Source organism: Podarcis vaucheri, assembly GCF_965113315.1.
Source record: "Podarcis vaucheri genome assembly, chromosome: 4".
Classification (NCBI taxonomy): Eukaryota; Metazoa; Chordata; class Lepidosauria; order Squamata; family Lacertidae; genus Podarcis; species Podarcis vaucheri.
Genome location: NC_138762.1, coordinates 40,472,934 through 40,498,325, shown reverse-complemented (window position 1 = coordinate 40,498,325; position 25,392 = coordinate 40,472,934). Strand labels below are relative to the sequence as shown.

The following is a 25,392-nucleotide window of genomic DNA, read 5'->3' as shown; positions in this document are numbered from 1 at the left end:
ATTCTGTTCAGTCATGTTGTTATGTGTACAAGTGGCAGAGGCAACAAAACGTTGCAGCATATTCTTACTTCCTAACACAGGTATTCCTGCTCAGAGTGCCAGCCTGGCCCTCCTTCATCAAGCCATTCTGCAACTGCTTGCCACCATTCCATGGCTACTGAGCATGTGCAGTCCTCATAGGGTTGACCCAGTGGTGTGAGTATTTTTATTTGTTGCCCCTCTGCAAAACTCAGGATTCCCACTGAGCATGCTGATACTTCTCTACAGGGCTTTTTGTTCAGCCGGAACTCAGTTCTGGCACCTCTCAGGTGGGCGCCATGGCCATTATAAGAGAACAAGGGAGGTATTTGTGGGGAGTTCCACAAAAATAGCACTGCTCTCCCATTTTGGTTACAACTTTGTTGGCACTCAGCACATGAGTTCGCTCTTAGAAGGAGTGACGTGAATTTCCAAAAGAAGACATCCAAATGAGGTGCTGCAACAATTCTTTATTTTTTCAAAAAAAAACTTTACTTTTTCAAATGCTTTTTAAAAAATTGAAGCTGCTGTTTGAAAAATGTTCTGCTGATTTCATTTTGTTTCCATCCACCAGTTCCTTTTTCAAGATGCAAAAAAAACCAAACAAACAAAACCCATTTCATTCTGTCTGGTTTTGGAGACAAGAGGGTTTGGAAACCAGCTGCGGCTGCAGGAAGTTCTACGGTGAGCAAATTTGATTTGTTGTGAGCGTGGCAGAGCTCTTTCACATCCCCTCACGCCTCCAGTCTGGCTCACTTTCTTGAGGTAACTGAAGTGTTTCTACAGGAGCCACCGCAAGCCGAATTAAGAAGCTGCTGAAACTGCACCAGAAAAACAGTTTCATCCCGACGGATCAGCTTTCTTTTCCACGATGGCTATGAAGTGAAGCTACATTCCAGGCCATGTACGCAGGTAGCTTTGCAATGCGCTCCCTCTTTCTGATGCTGACGCTGGAGCATACGTGGGCACATGGTAAGATATGGCTGTATCTATCTGAATGCCAGTGAAACGTGTGTGAAACCTTTATTTTAAATGTTTTCAGGTGGCTAGACACAACTGTTAAGTTCAGGCTACAGCTCAAATTGGGTTAAATAGTACAACAACGGGCCTTATTCTCAGCCTTGGAATATTTCACACCAGGCTTCAGTCCCAACAGAAAAGCCACTATTAATCTATATTCGAACACTATATATCTATGTTGGGGCTGAAGTTTCTCTTCTTCACTGAATAATTACAGCCACCCTTCATATGTGAATTGGTGTCTTCCATATAATAATGGGTGCAGTATCAGAGAAGAGCAAGCAGAGTGTTAGCAGGATGGAGACATTATATAATGAAAACAGGCTGAAATGACTAATCCTGTTCATTCCAGTTTAAAAAACAGGAGAATGAGTGGCAATATGACAATACAGTGCAAAGGGCAAATTAATATGGCTGATTGTTGAGGAGATTGGAGGCCGAACAATGCTGGAAGGTTGCAGGTACCCACACTATAAAACTACCCAAGAATAAGAGTTTAGGTCAGAGAGAAAGCTTCTAACTATTAATCAGAGCATAATATTTTGAAATCCTCTCTCTGCAGCTGTCTGATAAAGTGACTGATAAATGCATCAGTATTTTATTGCTTTCAATCAGTCTGGAACTCAAGGTAAAGAAGCAAAACAACTAATGTTTTACAGGAAATGATTTGACTGTGGCAGCCATTGTACCATGCAGAGGAGAGACAAATGTTTGGAAACATCTCATAGATACCTTCACCTTACCTCCATATGTTTTTATGGCCACTGTGAGCAGACAAATGGGAGCTTGTCTTTCCTGGAACATTACTTATTTATTTTAAACATTTTATAGAGCACTTTATCTTCAATGAATAATAAAACGTTAGAACGTGTGAAATGGCTCTCTATCAGCAAAGGCTGTTCTGTGGTGTAGGTGGGTATAGTGTTGGACTAGGATCAGGGAGACCTAGATTCAAATCCTCCCACTGGTGTTGCCCGCTGGGTGTCAGTGATCATGGGAGAGCCAGTCACTATCTCTCAAGCTAACCCTACATGAAAGCGTCATTGAGAAGGAAAAATGGAGACAGGGAAAATCATGCATGCTTCCTTGAGCAACTTGGAGGAAAGGTAGGACACAAATACAGCAAATAAATAAAGTAATGCCAGGTTGATTAACACTTTCATTTGTATTCAGCAGTGCATATTCAAGTATGAAACTACACGTTAAACCAGCAAATGTGTGTTTCTCAAAGTACCAAAGAGAAGTGTGCCCTAGTTCTTCAGTTCCCAAGATTTAAAAGAAATGTTTTTGCATCATTCTCTCTCTCTCTCTCTCTCTCTCTCTCTCTCTCTCTCTCCCTCTGTGTGTGTGTGTGTGTGTGTGCACATGCTTGTGTGCCTTTCAAATTTGCAAGTGGTCTCATACCATATAATCTACATCTGAAGGATTTAGACTACTGGGTGTTGAAGAGTCTCTGAATTTTAGGAAACCAGTGGCACTCACCTTCGGGCAGCAATCGACCTCATCACGAATTTTGTGTTTTGGAGGCTAAGTCTGTTGATGGCTACCAGCCATGATGGCTATGCTCTGCCTTCAAGGTCAGAGACAGCAATTCCACCATTTGCTGGAAACCATAGGAGGGGAGAGTGCTTGGGTCTTGATTGTAGATTCTTCTGTTCAGATGTGGGGAGGGGAACAAGACTTACATGTGGATATTGTTGTGGCTTTTAAAACACCTGAACTTCGTAAATCAGATCAACTGATTGAACCACACCGTGTCATTCCGTTTATGCCTACTTGACCCAGGCAACCAAACAGCACTCTCTTCTACCACTTTTTGTGGCAAACTGGCTGCAGCCTGCTACTTCGTCTTTCCTCCTAAAACCACAGATTTACATAAGCCCCACACAAGTCCTTGTTCTCAAATTTCAGCTACACACCTAGTTCCATTTCCACCTTCTGTAGCTGAAGTTGCCTTGTGGTCACTGGTCAGAATGGGGTAGGTGAATCAGTTTCCTCATTTTTCCAATCTGAAATTTAGCATACTGCATTAGTTCATGATATGGTGTGTTTTTTTAAGTCGCCATATAAATCCATCAGCATTTTAGTGCAAATTTCTCATAATATGCCCACTTTTGCCTGTGCCTAATGTACACATTTCTGCAAAGTAAATTTCCCCGAATAGAACATGTTTCCTTGTGTTATTTTCACTGATGTATACATTCTTATGCACACTTTGCCCTGGTACAGTGGTACCTCGGGTTAAGTACTTAATTCGTTCCGGAGGTCCGTACTTAACCTGAAACTGTTCTTAACCTGAATCATCACTTTGGCTAATGGGGCCTCCCGCTGCTGCCGCGCCGCCGGAGCACGATTTCTGTTCTCATCCTGAAGCACAGTTCTTAACCTGAAATACTATTTCTGGGTTAGCGGAGTCTGTAACCTGAAGTGTATGTAACCTGAAGCGTATGTAACCCGAGATACCACTCTATATGCAATTTTGCTCACATTATTTGACTGGAGAACTGTGCTGCAAAATTTGGAGAAATTTGAATTTAGGATGTTGGCTGTTTCAGTTTGCATGGTGTGCAAATTAGGTAGGTTCACCTTTAAATGCAAACGGAATCAGATCCCCTCCCCCATGCCTACTGCCCCATTGACCACAGTAGGCATTGAAGAAGGGCTACCACTGGTAAGCAAGCTGAAGCTGCTGGGTTTGAAGGGTGCAGGAAGTGTCCTGGTAGGCTGTGAATTCCTGGGGTTGACGGAAGTTCGCTGCACCAGCCCAAAACATTCAACATGATTTTGAAATATATACGATAGATAGATAGATAGATAGATAGATAGATAGATAGATAGAACCCCGCCCATCTGGCAGGGTTTCCCACTCTGGGCCACTCCCAACAGAATATTAAAAACACTATAAAACATCAAACATGAAAAACTTCCCTAAACAGGGCTGCCTTCAGATGTCTTCTAATAGTCAGATAGTTGTTTATTTCCTTGACATCTGATGGGAGGGCTTTCCACAGGGCGGGCGTCACTACCTAGAATGCCCTCTGTCTGGTTCCCTGTAATGTCCCTTCTCGCAATCAGGGAACCTCCAGAAGGCCCTCGGAGCTGGACCTCAGTGTCCAGGAAGAATAATAGGGCTTAGCAAGAAGTAACTGTTTGACCACCCAGACTTCTGATAACAGACTTCTGATGCCAAGGTCCAGGTTTCTGAAATACCACATTCCCTGATACAAACCTGTCCAGGCTCTGAACTCTCTTGGTCCTACCACCCACTTGGACAGGGCCTTCATGGTGTCTGCTCCCAGACTTTGGAACTCCCTCCTTAAAGAAGTTAGATTGGCTGTGTCATTGCTGTCCTTCTGCTGGCAGGTGAAGACTTGTTCCAACAGGCCTTTGGGAACTGACTGTTCTTTTTTTTAGGAAAGGGGTGTTGTTGGGGAGTGTAGTTATTGTTTATGTTTTTAATGGTTCTTTTTGTAGCACTTTGATTCTGTTAGTGTTTAACTACCTTTTAAATAATTGTCTTTTCTTTGTTTTTAAGCTTGTTCTGGTTTATCTGTAAGCCGCCATGAGTTCCAGTCTGGGGAAAAGGGATAGAAATAAATATACTAAAAACAATAATAATAATAATTTATAAATATCTTGGCTGTGATTAAACCAATAACAGATGACTGATGTCAATATTTTATGTCATATTAGCTTGCCAATCAGCTCTTCTCATCTAAAGCATTGCCTGTAGAAAGGTATTGCATGGATGGGAAAACCAACAAGACGCCAATGAAATGATTATTGCTAACAATACAAAAATATCTGAGGTGTGTCAGGCATAATTTCCACCCCACTTTTTTCTTCCAGGGAATGAAAACTGCACTATTTCTGTCCGAAGGGGAACCAACTACACGACAAATGCTGGCGTTTCATTCAGTATAAAGTGCCCAGTGATGGATTGCCAAGAGAATCTTACGATAAATTGGTACAGGAACAGTGAAATTCTGCCTCAAGGACAAAGACACAATATTCTTTGGCAAGGCCATGATTTTGTTTTGCAATTTTTGCCTATTTCTAAGAATGACAGTGGACGCTATCAGTGTCGAGCTACTATGGGGGAAAGCATACTCTCAGGTCATGAAATACAAGTCATTGTACAAGGTAAGTATCATAAGCAATTCCAAGAATGAGGGCCTTTTTCCAATTCCTTGTTTTCAGCAACAAGCCTATGGGCAATTCAGTCAGCCTCCTGGTCAGTTGCCTGGTGCTTATAGCCCTGCGGTCATTTGTTTATGTTCTTGCTCCGCTCAAGAAATGCACATCAACACAATCAACTGTACATTGATTTTATTTCCTCTTCTCTAAGCACCTCTGGGATGCTGCAGGCTAACCCTTTCCTCTTATCTGTGTGCAGCACTCTTTAGTACAGTATAGAAGGCCAACTGTCAAAAGGCCCAGCCATGTTGCACGCTCTGCCTCTCTTACAATGCTGGATCTACAAATTTTGCAATAGGCAACAATGGTCTGCACTGCTGCCCCGCTTCTCCATCTCAGCATGTTTAGCCCAGTGGCAGCAGTTGAGAAGGATGAAGAGAGTGATTTGAAATTGGAGATTGAAAGGATCAGCAGCAGGTGAGCTCTCCAAGGCATAAGGGAGGCTTGGAAATCCAGCTGAGCTTCAAAGGAGTTGGGGGGTACTTGTAAAGTGATCCTTTTAACATGGTTTCCTGAGCCTCCCTGAATCCATCTTTTCAAGTTCTGGTTCAGGTGGAGCCTGAATGGAGAGCATGGGAGGCTTAGAAAGGCCACCCCACACTGATACTTTGAATTTCTCCTCCTTTGGAGCAAGGCAAAGTTGGATAGGGGCACATACACAGGGATATGCTCAGGAGAAAGCCTGTAATTTGTCACCACTCCAAAACTGCCACAAGGGCATCTGCCCCCTTCTGCGCAAACTCCCCCAATCCAGCACTTCTCTCTTGGTCATAGAATCATAGAACTGTAGAGCTGGAACAGACAACAAGCTGAACTCTTCTGATGACACTGTGAGCCCAGGGAGGCAGCATAATCTATAGTGAAGTGTGTGACTGCTATTAGAAAAGGGACTTGTTTACAACTGAGTTATACTCGGAGTAAACCCACTGAAATGAATAGACCTAAGTTTGTCATGTGCATGAAACTGTTTCTAATGATGTGTATTAAATTGTTGCAACCTGCCGTGGAACTTAGTTATGAAGGGTGCATCATCATCACCTCAAGGACCGCCTCTCCCCATATAAAGCGATGCAGACCCTGTGACCATCATCTGAGGCCCTTCTTCATGTACCTCCTATGTGAGAGGTCCAGAGGGCAGCAACACAAGAACGTGCCTTTTCTGTGGTGGCCCCTCGTTTGTGGAATGCTCTCCTCAAGAAGGCTCACCTGGCGCCTTCATTACATATCTTTAGGCGCCAGGGAAAAACGTTTCTCTATAAAGCAGGCCTTTGGCTGATTAACATTCTATGTCCTTTAAAACATGTTTGGGAGAGGGGGGGTTATTGCTTTGCTTTTGTTTTAGTATGTATTTTGTGTTTTTCTTTTTATGTTGTGAACCACCCTGTGATCTTCAGATGATGGGAAGTATACAAATTTAATAAATAATAGCAGTATACATAAATGTTTTACTTGTAAGATGTCTTGAAGGCCGTGCATGGAGAAAGGTATATCCAGTGCTTTTTTTCTTAAAAAACGTTTAGGGGTAGATTCACAAAACGTTTAGGGGTATGCGTCCCCCTGCATCCCCCCAGAAAAAAGCACTGGGTATATCTCCCAGAATTCTTTTTTGGGGGAAGTCCTGTTTGTTTAAAGTGGTATCATAGTGATTTAAATATATGGTGTGAACGTTGGCTAAGAGTTGCTCATTTGTTCCTTGCTTTGCGGTATTTCAGTTTTCCAAATCTTGATGGGGTTCATTGCAGAAAACAGTTAAACCCAAGTGCTGCAATTACAAAATGTTCATCACACATCAAAGACATCACGGCTCCCTTATTTGCAAACAATGTGTAGAGCGGTAGCCTTATCAGCCATCTCACAAAAAATAGGCTGTCTAGTAGTGCAAAGAAATGAAACCTGTACAGAGTGCCAAACAGCCCATGTTGTAACATCTAAATGACTCAAATTGGTATTTGGACTTTCTGTGTATGTAAATTCATCAAGAGGGTCACATTGCCCAGAACTTACATTTGAGCTTAATAAATGGCCTGTATAAAATTGAAATGCTGAAACCTTTACAAAATAAAAATCCCACAAGAGGTTGAAATACGAAACAAGCACACCTAAGGCTGTGCAACTCTTACTATAGTGCATGGGTAGGCAAACTAAGGCCCGGGGGCCAGATCTGGACCAATCACCTTCTAAATCGGCCTGTGGACGGTCCAGGAATCAGCATGTTTTTACATGAGTAGAATGTGTCCTTTTATTTAAAATGCATCTCTGGGTTATTTGTGGGGCATAGGAATTCATTTTTTTTCTTCCTTCAAAATATAGTCCGGCCCCTGCACAAGGTCTGAGGGACAGTGGACAGGCCTCCTGCTGAAAAAGTTTGCTGACCCTGGCTATAGCTGATCACAAATTGACTTACCTTAGTTTCAGTTCTCTAAGGGTGGAGCTAAATGTGACTTTTGACACACATAGTTGGGATACAGTACTTCTCTCTTTAAAAAACGCACAAAAACCTAAAAATAGTCACAAGCCCCATCCCAACAACATCTGCATCAAAACTGAAGAAAGGGTTAGGGTTTATCCAACTTCTCCCCCATGATGTTTTCCTACTGAAAATTATCTCTCTCCCAAACTGTTAATTCACCCCAATGTTGCTATCTGATGCAAAGAGCAATTTCAGGGAGGCAATGGAAGGATGGCACAGGTAATGCCATTGTGTGGCACGTCAGGAGAGGTCAATACTCTCCTACCCTGCCACTTTTCCAGCCATAATTAACACCTTCTCCCTCACCCCACCCTTATGACTGCTATTAGTTTGTTTTATGCAAGAAAGAAAAAAGAGAATCTCAAGCAAAGAATTCACAGATAAGTTTAATATCAGGTTTACTTTGAGGCTGAGTTTCAAGTCTCTACTTGTACTCTATAAAACTGCTTCCCTCCATGCACCCAAACACTTGGACGTGTGTGTGGGGGGGGGTGTTTCACATGATCCTCCTCCCAAGTATTGAAAGTGAATGGGGGCTGAGTGAGCTAGCCCATCCCCTGCTGCTGTTGTGCCCAGTGGAAATGAGCCAGTGTGGTATAGTGGTTAAGAGCAGTGGACTTGTAATCTGGTGAACCAGGGTTGCATCTCCGCTCCTCCACATGCAGCTGCTGGGTGACCTTGGGCTAGTCACACTTCTTTGAAGTCTCTCAGCCTTACTCAACAGTGTGTATGTTGTGGGGGAGGAAGGGAACGGAGATTGTTAGCCAATAGAGCGGAATATCTAATCTAAACTCTTCTTCTTCTTCCTGTCACCCATCCTTTTGAAATGTGTCTCTGAGTAAGAGAGAACCCTGACTAGGTCATGGCTTCCCTCCTCATGGAGTTCTACGCATGTACTGTATATTGGTCTGCTTGTAGAGACTCTTCTGACATGCTCCAAACGCAGAGATGGTGTGTCGGCGGCTACCCAGCATGCAGTTCCATGACACACCCATCCTTTCAACGGGGGGCTCAGGGCAACTAGGGCTCTAATAACAGGTTGAAGGAGCTATTTTGGTAATGAAAACAGTATGGGGAGAAAGCGTGAAATGTTTTCCCCTCCAGGGATCCTCCTCCTTGCTGAGTTCAACAATTGAGACTGAGGAGGAAGATAATGGGCTGTGCCACCCCGGAGTGAATGTTAGTAAGAAGGCAGGCAGGCATGAACTGGAGGAGAGCAAACTCAGATTATTGGGGCAGTGCCTTATTTGCCCTTATTTGCCTCATTTCAGCATCTTCTGCCCTCCTCTACAAAAACACTGATGAATTCTGGATCCTCCTGCCTACGCTGTAGTTTGACCCTCATTGTAGCCTCTCTGGCTTTCTAGATTGCATTAAGAACATTTAGAGATCATAATGTATTGTCAGTGACCCTTGTGAAACCATTCTGGATCAAGCAGATTACTTCTGTTAGGAAGCATGCTATTTTTATTTTTATTGACTTTTGAATGCTCTTTCTCTTTCTGAGAATGCTTACTTTTAAACAGTGTTTAACTTTTACCATATTGGTTATTTCACCCCTGTTAAGTTAACTGATGGTGAATTCTGCTTTGGTAGGGGGCTGAGGGGAGATTTTAACTGCTCAGCTCATTGTATTTGCTTAATGATTAATAATTGCATTACTATATTGAAATATAACATTATGTTGCTTTGGCATTAGGACAATAGCAAATGTAAATAGTAATTATAGCAACAACAACAACAACAATAATAATAACAGATCACAATAAAATAACAGAATCTGAAAATGCTACTGCAGAAGATAATGAAGCAGCTGGAAAGGACATGAAGCTGATTATTTATTTCCTGTCATTCCTGGGACCACTGTGCCTCTTCATTTTGAGTTGCTTGGGCCTGCTGTGCTGCATAAGGAAGCATCAAGGTGAATTCGCTCAAGATCTCTCTAGTTTCCCCCTCTTTTCCCTGGGCTGTCTCACTTCTGCTACTCAAATATCTTTTCATTTCTCATATTCCCAGGGCTGAACCTACCCACAGGCAGAGTGAGGCAGTTGAGTTTGAGTGTTACAGAACTGCAGCAAATGGCTACTTCTATATTTATTATGATCATATTTTATTCTTGGGGCGAGGTGTTTGTGGGGGGTTTCTGCCTTATGGGTCAAAATAAGTTGACCAATCTCGGGAACCACTATGTGCCTTGACCGGGGTGGGGGGAAGTGGCGCCACCCCCATTTCTGTTCTACCTGAGGATTTAAAAAAAAAAAGTGTCTTGGGACCACTTCCGTGACTATCTTCCAAAACTCATAGTCTTGGATAAAAGCTACTTATTTTAAATATTTATTGCCTGACTTTCATTATAACAGCATAGCAATTTTGGCCTATCCATAAAATTTGGTAAGGATTTCCTTGATCCCCTTTTTATGAGACAGGGCATTTTCACAAGCTGCGTTCTTGTTTTTGTACAATGAATGTGATGAACTATCCAAATGTTGTTCCATCAATAGCTGGTGTTTTTCTTTTCCTTTCCAGTGAACAGCAATAAGGGCCCATCAGTCTCGCAAAGTGAAATGAATGTGGTAGGTTTCTTCACTGATGAGCCTGGTATTGAATTTCCAAGTATGGTACTTAAATGCCCATAAGCCCCTTTCAGGCATTCCGTCCCTCTGTGCAGTAATCACATGAGCTGAGGCCATGAAGAAGTGTGTGCTAGCTTTCCCCTACCTCCCTAATCATCGCCCACCTCCCTCCATGAGTTGCAGGGTGACTGTGTCAAGCCTCCTGGACCCATGGAAAATATTGGTTCCAAAATGCACGGAGAGCCCCACAAGTACAGGAGGCTCCCTGATTCACATGGATACCACCATGAGGTGAGAATAATGAGAAGGGGTGAAGCTAGGGTGCTCGTCCCTACAATCCCCATGAGTCAAACCATTGGTCCACTGAGCTCAGTATTGTCTGCACTGAGTGGCAATAGCTCTCCAGGATTTTGGGCAGGATTCTTCCCAAGTCCTACCTGGAGATGTCAAGAATTGAAGCTGGAATCTTCTATGGGCAAAGCAGATGTTCTACCATGGAGCTACAGCTCGAATTCCTGGAGAGGGCTAACGTGCTATGTTCCAACCCCTTCAAGATACATATAAAAACCTTCACCTCATGGACTTTGCCACTTAAAGGAAGCAATTTCCATTGATGAACACAGGAAGAAAGCTCAGCCTTCAACTTAAGTGGTGTTTAGTTGTGTTTTAAATGCCAGCCATCAGTGACATTGCACCTTACTGAACTACATGGACAAATTCTGCCTCCCAAGTTGCTAATAACCTTAACCAGATAGTGTGAAACAACAGAGGGAAGAAGGGAGGGAGAAATATGGGCAAATGTTCTTAGTTTTGTGCAAAGCTGGGGTTTTTGCTCCAAAGTTCAGCTTTTTCTAGACTCAGAAGAGGTCCAAATGAGGCATCATGACTTTAGCCTTTGCATGGCTGATCTTTCTTTTGGGAGCACAAACTCCCAATTCGAGTTTTCCTGCCATTGCATTGGGAACGGGACTATGTTTAGGACAAAGGACTAACACTCCTCTTCTACATGCAATCCCAATCTAGTTCACCCTGATCACTACCACACTATTTTTTAAAAAATCAACCATTTGATTTTTTAGCAAGTACTGAAGACATGAATAGTGCCACATCCCATTTGTGTCTAACGTCACATCAAAACAATACATAATCTGATGAGTGTCAACTGCACTTCTTTTAATCCAGGTGCCTTCGATGTTATCCTGGGTATTAAAATTTAAAATGGCTTCTCCAACCTGCTACCCTGCTAATGTTGTTGGACTCCAACTCCCATCAGCCCCAGCAGACATGGCCAATGCTCAGGGATGATGGGAGTTGCAGCCCAACAAGGTCTGGAGGGTCAGGGATGGGAGAAACCTGTGATTTTAATGAAGGCTTGAAAAGCGACGTCTTCCCTGATGTTTGAGCTGTCCACGTCTGACATGGTTGTCGTCTTTGCTAGCTAGATATGTGATTAAGATACTGCACTCTTTCCTGAATCTATTGTACTCTTGTTTCCCCCACAGCTTAATAGCAATGCAGATGCCCAGTGCAGCAATGTCTCCCATACGAAATCTGCACTTCATCAAGCTGCTGAGCCTTATGTGCTGCAATTTCCAGATGATGATCCCATCTACAGCAATCAATGCAATTGCTGGAATGCCACCAGGGCACCACCCAAGCCTACTTGTGATGAATGTGTCTCCAATACCCAGCAACTCTTACCTCAAAAGAAGGAAGCCCTTATTTATGCAACACTGAGCTATGGGGAACCTGTTCAGAGACATGAGCATTCTGCTGAGACGGAATTTACAGAATATGCTGCCATTGGACTGAATCACTAAATGTGGACAACCGCTCATTGTTTAGCATCATATAGCTTCTTCCACTGTGTCTCTGCAAGCTTTCTCACCAGCTTCACTCTGATAATTGCTTAGTGCATGGGTATCGCACCATCTATTTCCACTAGGAGCATGTGTTCATTCATTGATGCTATTTATTATTTTGGGGTTGTTAAAATGACTCTCATGCTGATGTTATCTATTCTGTTTTCATAAGCTGCTCTGCAAGTCCTAGTTTCCAGAAACCTTGATCTAATCAAACCACATTACAGTTGGTTGCATAAGCAGCCTAGCTGTTTATTACTAAATCCCTTCAGCAAAGAGAGACAAATCCTGTAAGTAAATCCCCATCACTACCTAGCTTTCCATAGAACTGGATGGTGAAAGCTTAGGAATATTACAACAAAAAGAAAAGAAAAAATATTCTGAGAAACTGTCAACTTTTGTTTGCACTTCCAGTTTACTAAAAGACTGCAGGAGATAAGGGGCCCATCCAGACTTGCATTTCCCCCGCTGCTTTCCGCCACTAGAACCCAATCTTTACCACTGAATCGAAGCAATAAGGTTTTCTCTGGATTGATGTTTGTTCTGAATTAGGGCTAAAGAGCAGTTTTTCCAGGGGAAAGTGGCAGAACAAAGACAAAACTGCTTGGACTCGTGCCAGGAGAAGCTTTCTAGGCATGGGGCAGGCAGAAGTGTGGACATGCCCTCTCAAAGCACTTCAAAATAGTTGCTATTTTCGGGTGGGATTCAACCACATGCCAAAAAATTCAGGTCACACAGTTAAAATGATTTGGAGCTTCTGCATAACAAACTCCCTTCCCCCAAAGACTGGACTTTTTGCAATAAGGGAAGTGACAGGGAAATTCATTGGAAAGTGTCCACAACATCATCAAACTTCATTGCAAATGAGAATAAATGCTCATTCAATAGCCAGTGTCATCTAATCTCCCTGCCAACAAGTTGGGACGAATGCTCAATAATCTGGTCATCTGGAAGTGTGCTCAGTGAGTAGAATGAATGTATACGTTTTCTATTGACTGAAAGCCAAATTAGCAGAACTTTAATCATGTATTTCATTGATCTCATCCTCAACTAGGGATATCCCAAGTCAGAATATTAAGCAAAAGAATTTTGAGGCTAAATGAACCAATTACTGTATAGATTATAGTAATTATATCCACTAGGAATGAACTGGAAAAGAACTAGATGTGTACAAGAAATTATGGTTGATAGATAAATGATTGCTGCTCACTGTCGCTGCAGATGCTGAAATGGCTGCCAGCATAGTCCACAATGCAGGATGCAGGTGGCGCTGTGGGTTAAACCACAGAGCCTAGGACTTGCCGATCAGAAGGTCGGCGGTTCGAATCCCTGTGACAGGGTGAGCTCCCGTTGTTCAGTCCCAGCTCCTGCCCACCTAGCAGTTTGAAAGCACGTCAAAGTGCAAGTAGATAAATAGGTACCGCTCCAGCGGGAAGGTAAACGGCGTTTCCGTGCGCTGCTCTGGTTCGCCAGAAGTGGCTTAGTCATGCTGGCCACATGACCCGGAAGCTGTCTGCAGACAAACGCCGGCTCCCTCGGCCAATAAAGTGAGATGAGAGCCGTAACCCCAGAGTCGGTCACAACTGGACCTAATGGTCAGGGGTCCCTTTACCTTTATAGTCTACAAACTGGCTTAAAAGGTGGTGGGGTGAGGAAATTCATGGAGGTTAGGGCTATCACATGTTCACAGTGGCTATATGTGTTCCTTTCATGCTCAGTTCATAAGTATTTGCATACAAGCTGCTGAGGAACAAAAGCAGGATAGCACTCATATATCAAGCTTGTAGACATCTCCAGAGACATCTTATTGGCTACTGTGGAAACTAGGATTCTAGACTTGGCCTTTGATCTGAACCAGCAGGAACCTTCTTATCTTCTCTTTGTTTATTTAATAATAAGAAAGCTGAATGAGATAAAATCAAGAAGTGGGATCATAAAACCAGCAGCAAAAGTCAAGTAGGAGAAAATAAAAGGGTGCTTAGCTGGAGCACAAAGGGGGACTCTGGGAAGGACATTCCCCTTGAAAAGATCCAGTACCCAGTTGCCACCTGCCTAATCTCTGGCAGATTACTGAAGCAGAAGGATGCCAGTACCTGAAACTCTGCTTTGACATACTGTCAATAGAGGGATGAAAAAGGAAAACTCAAGAAATCATTTCAGAACTCTTTCAGCTAAAAGTGCCCACAGTGTCTCTCAGAAAGTAGAAGAACCCAAGGATTGAAAGTATTGGCTTAATGAACACGTTGCTCCCCTTTTGATATGAAAGACACAATATGTGAGAAAAACAGGAAGCGCTTTAGCATCTCGCCACCAAGCACACTGACTGCAGAGGAAAGAGTGCTGTGTATAGATAAGAGTGGGTTCATGACGTTGATGAAAGGATGTGAAAGTGCATGCAGCTCAGATCAGATATAATTTTGGGTGGAAAAAAATGAAAAATGATAAGGCAATGTATGATTGTGATGGTGGCTTCCTCCTGGGGGAAGAATGTGTGTGTGTGTGTGTGTGTGTGTGTGTGTGTGTGTGTGCGCGCGCGCCATTCATATTCAGTGACATCTAAAAGGTCAGCCATGCCCCACCAGTTAGTCACTGGCTGCCAGCATTGGAACTTGGAGTCACCTCAAAGGCATAGGTGCTAAGAGGTGCATGTGAACCGGACTTCAGGGCAATGGATGAGTTGACAGGTAAACATCAGATAGAATGACAAAATATCAGTGAGTCCCCTTTAAAAAAAAACACAGTGATGGTTATTGTGTTTTACCAATCCAAAATTGAAGGTCTGGGGTAGATTAAGAATAATGACTGACTGAAGTTTTGCATTTGATTAAAAAGACACAACAATTATCCAACTGTACTCTTTTTTTTTTAAAGCAATTTAAGTTCTTAATGAGGCTTGGCATGAGAAACCAATTGTAGATATTAAGGAAGGAGGGGAGAAAACATACCAAACACCTCCGCAATCCACACACCATGATGAGAATCTCCTTGAAGTCCAAGCTCATACATCAGAGACTGTACAATTCTGCAGGGTTTTTTTCCAGCTTTTTCGATCCAGACCATGTCTGTTTTTCAAATCTATTTATTTTCCCAAACAGATATTCCCGGCTACAGGAGTGGCATCGTAGAGTGCCAGCCGCGACTGTGCTCTTTTTGACCCAGTGTGCTGCTGGCTGCACTTTAATGCATGCCAGCAATCTCGGACAATCTGCCAGTCTTCGAGACAGTCCTCCCATACCCTGGGGGTCCAGTCTTGTGGGAGTCAGCCATTTCCCACCGCCTGAAACAGGGAGCTCCATATCTATGCTTAAGAAAACAACAGTTGGTTAGATTTGGTGATTCCGGTCCAACTTTTTAAATGATGCTTCCTGGCTGTCAGTAGGTAATAAACTGTTGCTTCCAAATGTTAAGTGCATAGGATTGAGCTAAATATTTATTTATTTACCCATTTACTGACTAATTGCATTTCTGTATCTTTCTCCAAGGAGATCAGGAGGTAGGTTCAGTTGAGGGATAATGACTGACCCCAGGTCACCCACTGAGCTCATGGTTTCCTAGCTGTGTAGCCTTGCTCTCTGGTGTTGACACAAAGCCATGTACAGATGTAGACTCTTAGAAGTCCTCCATGCAAGGGTGGATTCTGATTGGCCCAGCATCCCCTGTACATGAAGGAGTTGTACACAGAACATTGGCATGTCAGTAAGTAGCCTTCAGAAAGCTCCTAAATTCACAGTCTATGTGGGATGTGGACAATGCATGCTAGTAATTGGGGAAGGGCTTGCAGTGCAACCCACCCATGAATTTTTGCAACACATGAGGGTGTTTGAATGACACCACACCTCTCTTGTTCTTTCTTCACAAACTTAACTGTAGGTGTATTATTTCAATTCATGATTTATGTGCCACAGGTGAGGCATAAGCCCCACCCACCCCCACAAGCCCAAGTGTTGTAATAATGATTTTAGATGTTTTTAAGGAGCTTGGAATCTTGCCTGGCTTTGGTTTAGAACATCTACATTTTCTGTTTCCATTGTATTTTTTATTCTAGTTTCGTATTTTGTTTTACTTTTAATTTATTGATGAATTGCTACTTCTTGAAATTGAAAAAAACAAGATACATATTTATGTATGTGAACATGAATTGCTTATTTTTAATTGCTACCCCCAAAAATATATATATATTGATGACTCGTTACCATTTAGGATTAAAGAGTGGGATGAAGATGTAGGTATTAAATGCATGGAATTTTACTCAGTTCATCTAAATTTGCATGTGTGCATGGAGTTGTAGTCTATTAATTAAATTTGCGGCCATCAGTTATGTGGGTCAAGACAATATTTCTGGAGCATCGAAAAGGATTCTTTGTTTTGAAATGTTGATGCATGCATGTGGTGTTGCAGGCCAAATCATTTTAGAAAAAGAGGAATTCCTTGTCTGTGTCAAGAAAGGGTAACTGCCTCTTTTAATGAGCTTCCAATGTGTCCTTTTTATAGGCACTTGTATTTTAAAAATGTACATATCTGCTATTCAGTTAATCAGAGGCACCTGCATATTTCATTTAAAAAATTCCCCTGAATCTGGCAAATTAAACAATGATTGCAGTCCTGAAAGAAACAAATCCCTTTAACACAGTGGTGTCCAAACTTTTTTCCAAACAGGGCCAGATTTGATGTGGTGAAGGCCCGTGAGGGCCGACCAAAGTTGTTAAGCTTTCTTTTAGGATTGAACTTGTTGAGGTTTCTTTAGGATTTTACCTCAGGGGCTGGATTAAATCGACCAGCGTGCCGGATTAGGCCCCCAAAACAGACTTTGGACATGCCTGCTGTCAGGGAACTGCCATCGGAGGAACAGGTGGGGAAAGGGCTCACGGAGGCTGGGAGGGACTCAACAGCTGAAGCAGGGACCAGCAGGGGGAGAGGTGGGTCTCTGGAGGAAAGTCTCACGGAGGCTGAGAGAGACGCAGCAGCTAAAGCAGAAACTAGCAGGGTGAGAGGAGGATCTCTGAGGGAAAGCGAGCAAGAGGGAGGGCTCAGGGACACGTCCAGCGAGAACAGTGGGGAGGTGTCTGAAGCTCCCATAGGGAGACCCATTCCTCGCCGGAAGCTGTCACGCCGCGAGTCCCGAAGACATGTTTCCGTTAAGGAGCTTTTATGCTGGAAGCGCTTCCGAAAACAACCACTGTCGGAATCTGCAAGTGACTAGAGCAGACATGTCTGAGGAGCTCTGTCACAGACAGAGGTTTGTGGAGTTGCACAAACTCTGAGGGACTACGATTTTACGCACAAGCAGCTCATCATCCCATCACACCTGCTTTAACATTTATAGATAGAAAGATGATAGATAGATAGATGCACACACTTTGCTAAGTTGACCTAATAAATCTTTCCTTACTGAGATTAACTTTCAGAATCTTCCTGAGTTAAAAAAAAAAAAAGGTCACACAAACTGTGGTATCTTCTGAAACCAAAAGGTGGCTTGAATGAATCTTTGCAAACCACCTGTGAGTAAGCAGGCTGAATGTTATAGACGATTTCAAACCCCAAGGAACATATTACTGGTGTTTTGGTGGTGCTTTTGAAGCAGAGAATTTTTATCTTGATGATGGTGGTGAAGGTTTTCATGTGTGGCTTTTGTCTCCTTTCCTTCTTGTACACTGCTAGTAGCATTACTTAGCAGCAGCAGCCATGGAATAGTTAAGGAAAAATCCTGCCAGTTTCCGAAAATTCCACTGTTTTGCCTTTAGGACCAGCCTGAAGTATTAGTAATGCACCCATCATTTGTTAGGTGGGGAATCTCCAGATAAATAGTTTTCCACTGCAACATAAGGTGATTAAATTAGGTTCTTTAATGAAAAGGCTTTTTTCGGGTGGGGTGGGAGACTACCCCAAAAGTTATTTTTTTTGGGTGGGACTGTGGCAGGCTACCAGAAGCAGCTCCCCCCATTTCATTTAAAACATTGGTTTGCTAGCGCTGCAGCAAAAATATAGTGTTCGTGACAGCAGAGTCCGCACCATCAGCTTCTCCCCACCCCACAATGCACCCTGGAATTATATTATGTTGTGACATAATACTTTCCAATAGAGCATGGGGGGGGGTAGCAAACACCAGGAGTGGCTGCCAATTAGGGATGCAAGGAGGCATCGTTTTCCATTCTGTGCATTTGCTGCAGGCAGAGCTCCTTTTGTACCACTGCAGTTCGTATTCTGCAAACAAACAAACAAACTCAACCCTACATTATTGGTCTTGCTATCTGTGGTGGTGGTGAAGAAGAAGAAGAAGAAGAGGAGGAGGAGGAGGAGTTTGGATTTGATATCCCGCTTTATCACTACCCAAAGGAGTCTCAAAGTGGCTAACATTCTCCTTTCCCTTCCTCCCCCACAACAAACACTCTGTGAGGTGAGTGGGGCTGAGAGACTTCAAAGAAGTGTGACTGGCCCAAGGTCACCCAGCAGCTGCATGTGGAGGAGCGGAGACACGAACCTGGTTCCCCAGATTATGAGACTACCGCTCTTAACCGCTACACCACACTGCATAATTTATGTAACGTACATACAGGTGGCAAACATTTTGTGCAGGGGTTCCATTCCTGGGCCGTGTGTGCATAAGACTTACTTTTGTCCCCACTGAAATTCATTTTATTTTATTAATTTTTTATTAGTTTTTACACATATTTTCCAGCATAACATCCTTTTAAACATCATTTCAAAACTTTTGGCTATCACAGCCTGAGTCTTCCTTTAGCCTCGACTGATGGTTTTCTAAAGTCTTTCTAATTATGCATTTTGTTACTATGGTTATTGCTATAAACTCAAATTTCCAGTACATCTATTCTTAATTCTCTTCACAATAATTTATAAATTACTCCTTACAAAACTTCTTTTAACTCTACAAGTGATGTCAGTTGAATTGTCCCTACTGAAATTCATTTTGTTAGCTTTGGCCCAGTTCTCCAATCCATTCAGGTCATCTTGAATCCCGATTCTGTCTTCTGCAGCATGAGCTACCCCTTCCAGTTTGGGGTCATCTACAAATTTCAAGTTTTTCACTGTGCCAAATTGTTTGTTTCTTGGAGGTGTTGTTAATACTGGGGACCACTACATGGCTGTAGATTAGGCAGGAGCACTGATCTGGTTAGAAGAAATCTATGACAAACTTCTTTTTAAAAAACACACACACACCAAAAAAGACACTGTTCAATTCACCAACCACCCTGTTCCTCTGTGTGTGTTGCTGTGTTTTAGCATGTCAGTTGTTGCTCCATTTCAGCTAATTGCCTACCCTGCTCTCAGCTTTTGAGATGCCACCAATTGCCCATACAGTGGTACCTCGGGTTACATATGATTCTGGTTACATATGCTTCAGGTTACAGACTCTGCTAACCCAGAAATAGTGCTTCAGGTTAAGAACTTTGCTTCAGGATGAGAACGGAAATCGTGCTCTGGCAGCGCAGCAGCAGCAGGAGGCCCCGTTAGCTAAAGTGGTGCTTCAGGTTAAGAACAGTTTCAGGTTAAGAACAGACCTCCGGAACGAATTAAGTACTTAACCCGAGGTACCACTGTAATTACTAGATCTGCTTTCTGAAGCACATATTAAGAGTACCAGAAGGCAGAATCCTGCACACATTGCCACTTTATTTTTATTGCATTAATATTTCTTTGTATGACGCTTAATAACTTCCAAGGACTTCAGTGTGACCCACATGATCCTCCCCTCCTCTTAGCCACATACCTTATTAGCCTGAATATAAGCCTCACTTTCCCCCCAAAATTCCTACCATGAAAAGTTAAAGTGCAGCTTATATTCTCAACCTTATGGTATGCAGCCAGGAGCGCTGGGCAAACAGCGCCAGGAGCGTGGCAAAGCGCCGCCCGCCCCGTGCGTAGTCCCCCATCCTCTCCCCCAAGGCCATGAAGGGAGAGAGCGAGGAAGGGGAAAGGCCGCCGGCAACACAGTGTGGCTCCCGCCCCCCTGCCCAGTATGCAGCCAGGAGCAGCGAGGAATGGAGTGGCTTATATTCTGGTATTTTTTCTTTTTCTCTCCCCCCCCCCCCCAATTTTAAAGGTGTGGGTTATATTCGGGCCTATACAGTAATAACCTTGCAAGGTTAGATGGAGGTTCAGATGCCCCCCTCCATACTCTGAAGCAATGCCTGAGGTGGAACCACATGGATCTTTCACCGCCTTCAGTACCAATCTGCGCAGGGGTCATGCCACCACACTCGTGTGTAGCCTTACAAAATCATAAAATTGGAAGGGACCCTGGGAGTTATTTAGTGCAACCTCCTGCAATGCAGGAATCTTGCCCACAGCCATCCCTGGGTGGTCTCGAACCACCAACCTTCTGGTTAACAGCCAGACACACTGATCCATTACACTACAGCATTTGAAGGGAGACTCTATGCCTGTACTTAAGGCTCCATTCCCTGCTGGAGAACTGAAGCACTAGTCACTGTCTTCACTGCTATTCCTCCATTTTAATCCCACTCCCAGACCAATGCAGAGGTCCTTGGTTGGACAGGAGAAGTGAGAGGTGGCAGTAGATGTGGTTGTTGGCTTGATATTGTGGCATTTTGTGGAAGTTTGCGTGAAGTGCATCAGGGTGGGAACCTTTTCAGCCAATGTTCCTCATCTCCTCTAGCCAATGTTCCAGGGTTCACATCCAATGGCAGGTGAGGCCAGAGGCAAAAGGGCTGATAAACAAATGTGAATTTTACCCTCATGCAGTGGACAAGTTTCTACTCACTCACAAACCCTTCTTTGTCTTCCATCCAGACATGGAGGGAGCATTACCCGAATTCACAGACAGCCCAAAACACTGAAGGAGGGTGCAAAGGAGGGTGATGGATGTGGCTCAGGATGGTGTGTGCCTTGAGAAGAATCTAGAAGGCCATTTAGAGAGGCCTGAGGTTCTCTCTCTGTGGTCTACATCCAGCCCTGCCTGGTAATCAAATGTGGTTGCTAACAGAGGAACCAAAGAAGGTGGTTGGATTTGGTTACTGCCCTTCCAGTCAAGGAATCCATAATAGCAGAGATGAGAGCACCCAGTGTCATGGAAGTGGGAAAGTTTTGCCTCAGCCGCAAGTGTCCTCAAATAAAGCTACATACTCAGGAGCACTATTAGGTAAGGGGCCAAACCCACCCAAGAAGGATGGGCATGATGCTGCTAGAGCATAGCTGGAGAACCTGTGGCCCTCCAGATGTTGGTGGACTCCAAGTCCCACCAACTCCAACCAGGAAGGGCCATTGATCAGGAAAGTTGGGAGCTGTAGTCTAGCAACATCTGGAGGGCCAAATGTTCCCCAGTCCCACGCTGGAGCTGGACAAAATGTTTCCCTCTTCTAAACTAGCTATTATGTGTTCACAATTAGATTTGAGGCAATAAGGGTCTGTTTGTTTGTTCAATGGACTTGCTGAATCTACATTTCCCACATTCATTGCCAACATAATCCAAAAAGCTCTCAATATTTCCATGACAGATAACCAAAAAAAGTTCAACCAAGCATATAAAAAATAAAAATACAAAGCTAAAATTCCCAGAGATTTTAACTTTATAAGGACCTGCACTTTTAATGCCCAGCCCCACACAATTACTCATCAGTGTTTCCTTTGACACTTATCAAATATTTTCCACATTTAAAAGCAATAATGAACTTAGAAATCCAAGAAGGTTTTCCCCCCAGAAAAGCCAATGAGAGCTTGCTTTATATTGAACTTGAATGTGTTGTTAATAAATTTAACAATACTGTTATGTACTGAGAACAATAGGATCCAAATTGCAGCAGTCTGATTAGTCCTAGAACAATAGGATTCAGAATGCAGCAGTCTGATTGGTCCTAGAACAATGCAGCAGTATGATTGGTTGGCAGGAACCACCCAATCCTGCTCCAGATTGAAGTGAATCCACAACCTGATTGGCTTACAGTAGAATTCCGGAATTAGCCAATCATGTACAGCCCATTGTGTAAATAATGTATATAAAGCAGATACTGTGAGGGGACTTTCAATCATTCCTCCTCACCACTATGAGCTGAATAAAGAGCATGAAATCACTTTGCGACTCTGAGTATATTTCAAATTCTCACAGTTTTATTCTTCATACTTCTACACAGGCAAAGCACACACAAATGCATACTTCTTCTTCTTTGGTGATCACTTGTAGTTGAGTAAGATTGTTTTCCAAAACATGGTTTTAGCAGTGACAGTGTAAGTGACTGTGGAAGCCAACTCTGGATCCACACATCCTTCCACAGTGGTGACATAGGTTTCTGGGCAGGAGTTGATCACGGTGAGGGTTTGCCAAGCATGCCTTCCTCTTAGCACGTTACTCCCTTTTGTCCTGAGTTTGAGCGTCTTCAAAGCCCACAACACCTTTGGTATTTCTGTGAGTTAGGCCACAATCCTCATCTGGGAGTAATCCCCACTGAACTTAATGGGCATGCCTTCTGAATAGACATGTACAGGATTGTATTGTGGAGTGTGCAAAACAACTGTTTAAAAAGTCAGCCATGAAAAGACAGCTGTAACTTTAAACTGCTGTGCACAAACTGGAGGGCATCCTTCTGAAATCTGATATATTGATTCATTCCATTGCTGGAAGGGGGAGGATTTTTCCCATGACTTCCTAGCCTTCTAAAAATGGAAATGGCAATGCTTGCGAAGATAAATCCAAAAGATTGGAAACACCCGTTTTAGGGTTTTGAAAATAACTCTTCTATTACCGATTTATAGTTTGATCTCCTAATTCGAAATAATAAGCCCATTGTTATTTTTCTCAAATCCATGCCCTATGCAGACTTATTTAGTTGGAGCAAGTCTTATCAACTTTAGTGGTAATTGCTTTTGAATAAACATGTGAAGGAGTGAGCTACACAGCAACTTCTGAAAAGGAGCCAAAACGAGAGCAAATCTCCCATGAACTTTCACAGCTGGAGTCACTCTGAAAAACTTTGGGGAAAACTCTGCATTCTCAGTTGGAAGAAAGCAATCTGGAGGGTGTAAACTTGAAGTACATGTGGGAACAAAAGGTTTATTAAGAGTGTTGGTGTTTCATTGTTAAAGTTTGTACAACCAGTGGATGACCTCACAAAAGAGGCACAACAGTTATGTCAAAAGGGTAGCGTTTAAGAACAATTTTTAATAGGTGTAAACAGTGATTTTTCTGGGGAGATGCCGGGGGATGCATACCCCTAAACATTTTGTGAATCTAACAGGAGAAGATACTGAAAAATTATTTTAAAAAATAGCTTCTTCTCTAGCACAGTGAATCGTCAGTTCCACTGCTACCCCCGATGTACATTTACTGTATTTATTCTTCCTGATTTGAGCTATAAAATGAGAGTACACATGCATTTTTTAAAGGAAAAAAAGCACTGGGTGTAAATAAATAGGGAAGAAGCAATTCTGTGATGCAGTTGTTCTTTGTGCTATGACAGAACTGTGTGACAGGAGAATGAATGAATGAATGAATGAATGAATAATATAAATCCAAGGCTTACATGAGCCCAAAGGACCATCTACATGGCTCCCTAGTTATCTAGAATCTTTGGATAGCTTCAGTGTAGAGCCAAGTTAAAGTCTCTTAGTGGTACACTTGTTCTGCTGGCAAAAGGTTTTGTTATTAGAAACTTCTGTTTGGGAATGTGGCCCAGGAAGGACAAGTGGGAAACTGCAATAGTGTAGAGTTTTACTGCTCAGGATTCCAAACAACCAACCTGCTCTCTTCCTGAGCAGTCCATTTTCCTCCCCCTCCAACAAGTGTCAGTCAGCTAGCATTGTGTGTTTGCTAAGCACACTCAGTGTTCACTGGGCCATTCCACCCCTTAGTGATTTACCCCTGAATATTTATTTTTAGTGCCCCTAAGCCTGCTGATACCCACTTGTTGTGAGTAGTTTGTGGTGTTTCAGATAATGAATTCACCATGATTGTGATCATCCACCTGTGGAAAGCCTAAACTACTACCCTATTGCTAAACCAGACATAGTTAGCAAAACGGAAAGTTGCTGAAAGATTTAGAGGGGGCTGGGAGCTTCTTTCTGCAAGAAATTATGCAAAGCAAGTGGCAGGGAGACAAGGAAAAACAAAGAAGGGGGGGGAGTACAGAAATTGGCTGGATGTTGTAGTCATAAGGACAAGATTCTCTTACAAAATGGATATTTCAAACTGAATAAGTCTCTACTAGGTGTTCCCAGTATGTGGTTACACAGCTAGTATTCTGGGATAGTGGTCACCCCCTGTTTTTGAAAACACAAAGGCTGGATGTTAACCAGACCTAGCTTGCTACTATTTTGTGACATTTTGGTTGGTCCTCCTAGTAAAGATATTGTGCAACTGCTGGTGACGATATTATCCAGTGAGTGACAGCCATCATCAAAACATTAGTAATGTTTTAGTGCATATGGACAGTTCTTGCAGAATGTCAACGGTGCCAACAGCCTGATGAGCCAACACCTCCCAGAATCCTCTGCGACATGCTGGGCTCCTAGGCCTAGAGCAGGTGGGTGAGTGGCAGGTTGCCCTGTGTTTGAAAAGTTCATCACCAGACCTCTGAAACTGCAAGCGTGCAAATCTAGGTGCAAAATATTTATCCGTCTGCGATGAATCATTTACGCTCCTTGTCAAAGTCACCCATCTAATTTGCAAACAATTATCTTCAGATCTAGGCAAGGAAATGGAAAGTTGATTTCAGCAAAGTTCTCATCTTTCTGCCTTCATCATATTGATTCATTTAGCAGAATAGCTGAAGTAAGTGGTTGGAAAAAGACTACCAGCTGACTGCTTTAGTAGTTGTGCTGAGTTTTGTCATTCTTAATCTGACTAGCTGAACATCCCAACACTGCAATGGGGCACGTACAGTCTCAAAAAAGGTTTGAAAACAAATGTGACAGGGAGGTTGCAGTGCTTTAGCACAGATTTCTTGATTTATCCATATAATATCCCACCTTTCTACAAAACTTTGAGGTGGCTTACATAATTAGAAATTATGTAATCAGGAAAAATGTATTTATTTGCTTGTTTACCATTCTCCATCAATGCACTAGAAAAGAAATTGCATTAAAAATAATCAAATTATTAAAAATTACCAAAGCAGAGAGAATTTTTCAGTGAAATTCTTATGGGTGAAGGGCACTTCCCTTACTTTAGAGGTGTCAAAGTTTTTCGTCTTTGGTTTGATTCTACAAATCCTCTCTCTGGTGGTCCACATTCCTCAGCCTTCCCGAGGGCCCCTGTAATAAGCTCAGGTGGGCTTTCTTGTAA

General features: G+C 42.9%; 1 protein-coding gene across 3 annotated transcripts; it reads left to right on the top strand.

Annotated features, from left to right (window-relative positions):
• Nucleotides 1-693: 693 nt before the first annotated feature.
• Nucleotides 694-13,753, top strand: BTLA (B and T lymphocyte associated). Of its 3 annotated transcripts, none has more exons than XM_082219779.1 (5): nt 694-990; nt 4,888-5,181; nt 9,504-9,626; nt 10,232-10,278; nt 11,781-13,753. In XM_082219779.1, the coding sequence occupies exons 1-5, from the start codon at nt 921-923 to the stop codon at nt 12,096-12,098; spliced, it is 852 nt and encodes a 283-aa protein (XP_082075905.1). In that variant the 5' UTR covers nt 694-920; the 3' UTR covers nt 12,099-13,753. The 3 variants fall into 3 exon arrangements, with proteins under 3 accessions (XP_082075905.1, XP_082075904.1, XP_082075903.1); XM_082219778.1 differs by having other exon boundaries at nt 9,483-9,626; XM_082219777.1 differs by having other exon boundaries at nt 9,465-9,626.
• Nucleotides 13,754-25,392: the final 11,639 nt, after the last annotated feature.

Bases quoted from the DNA above. Each gene is read 5' to 3' on its own strand.
- BTLA (XM_082219777.1), top strand. From the start codon at position 921: ATGTACGCAGGTAGCTTTGCAATGCGCTCCCTCTTTCTGATGCTGACG. The intron at 9,627-10,231 runs GTGAATTCGCTC...TTTCCTTTCCAG, and splicing joins CTGCATAAGGAAGCATCAAG to TGAACAGCAATAAGGGCCCA. The intron at 10,279-11,780 runs GTAGGTTTCTTC...TTTCCCCCACAG, and splicing joins CGCAAAGTGAAATGAATGTG to CTTAATAGCAATGCAGATGC.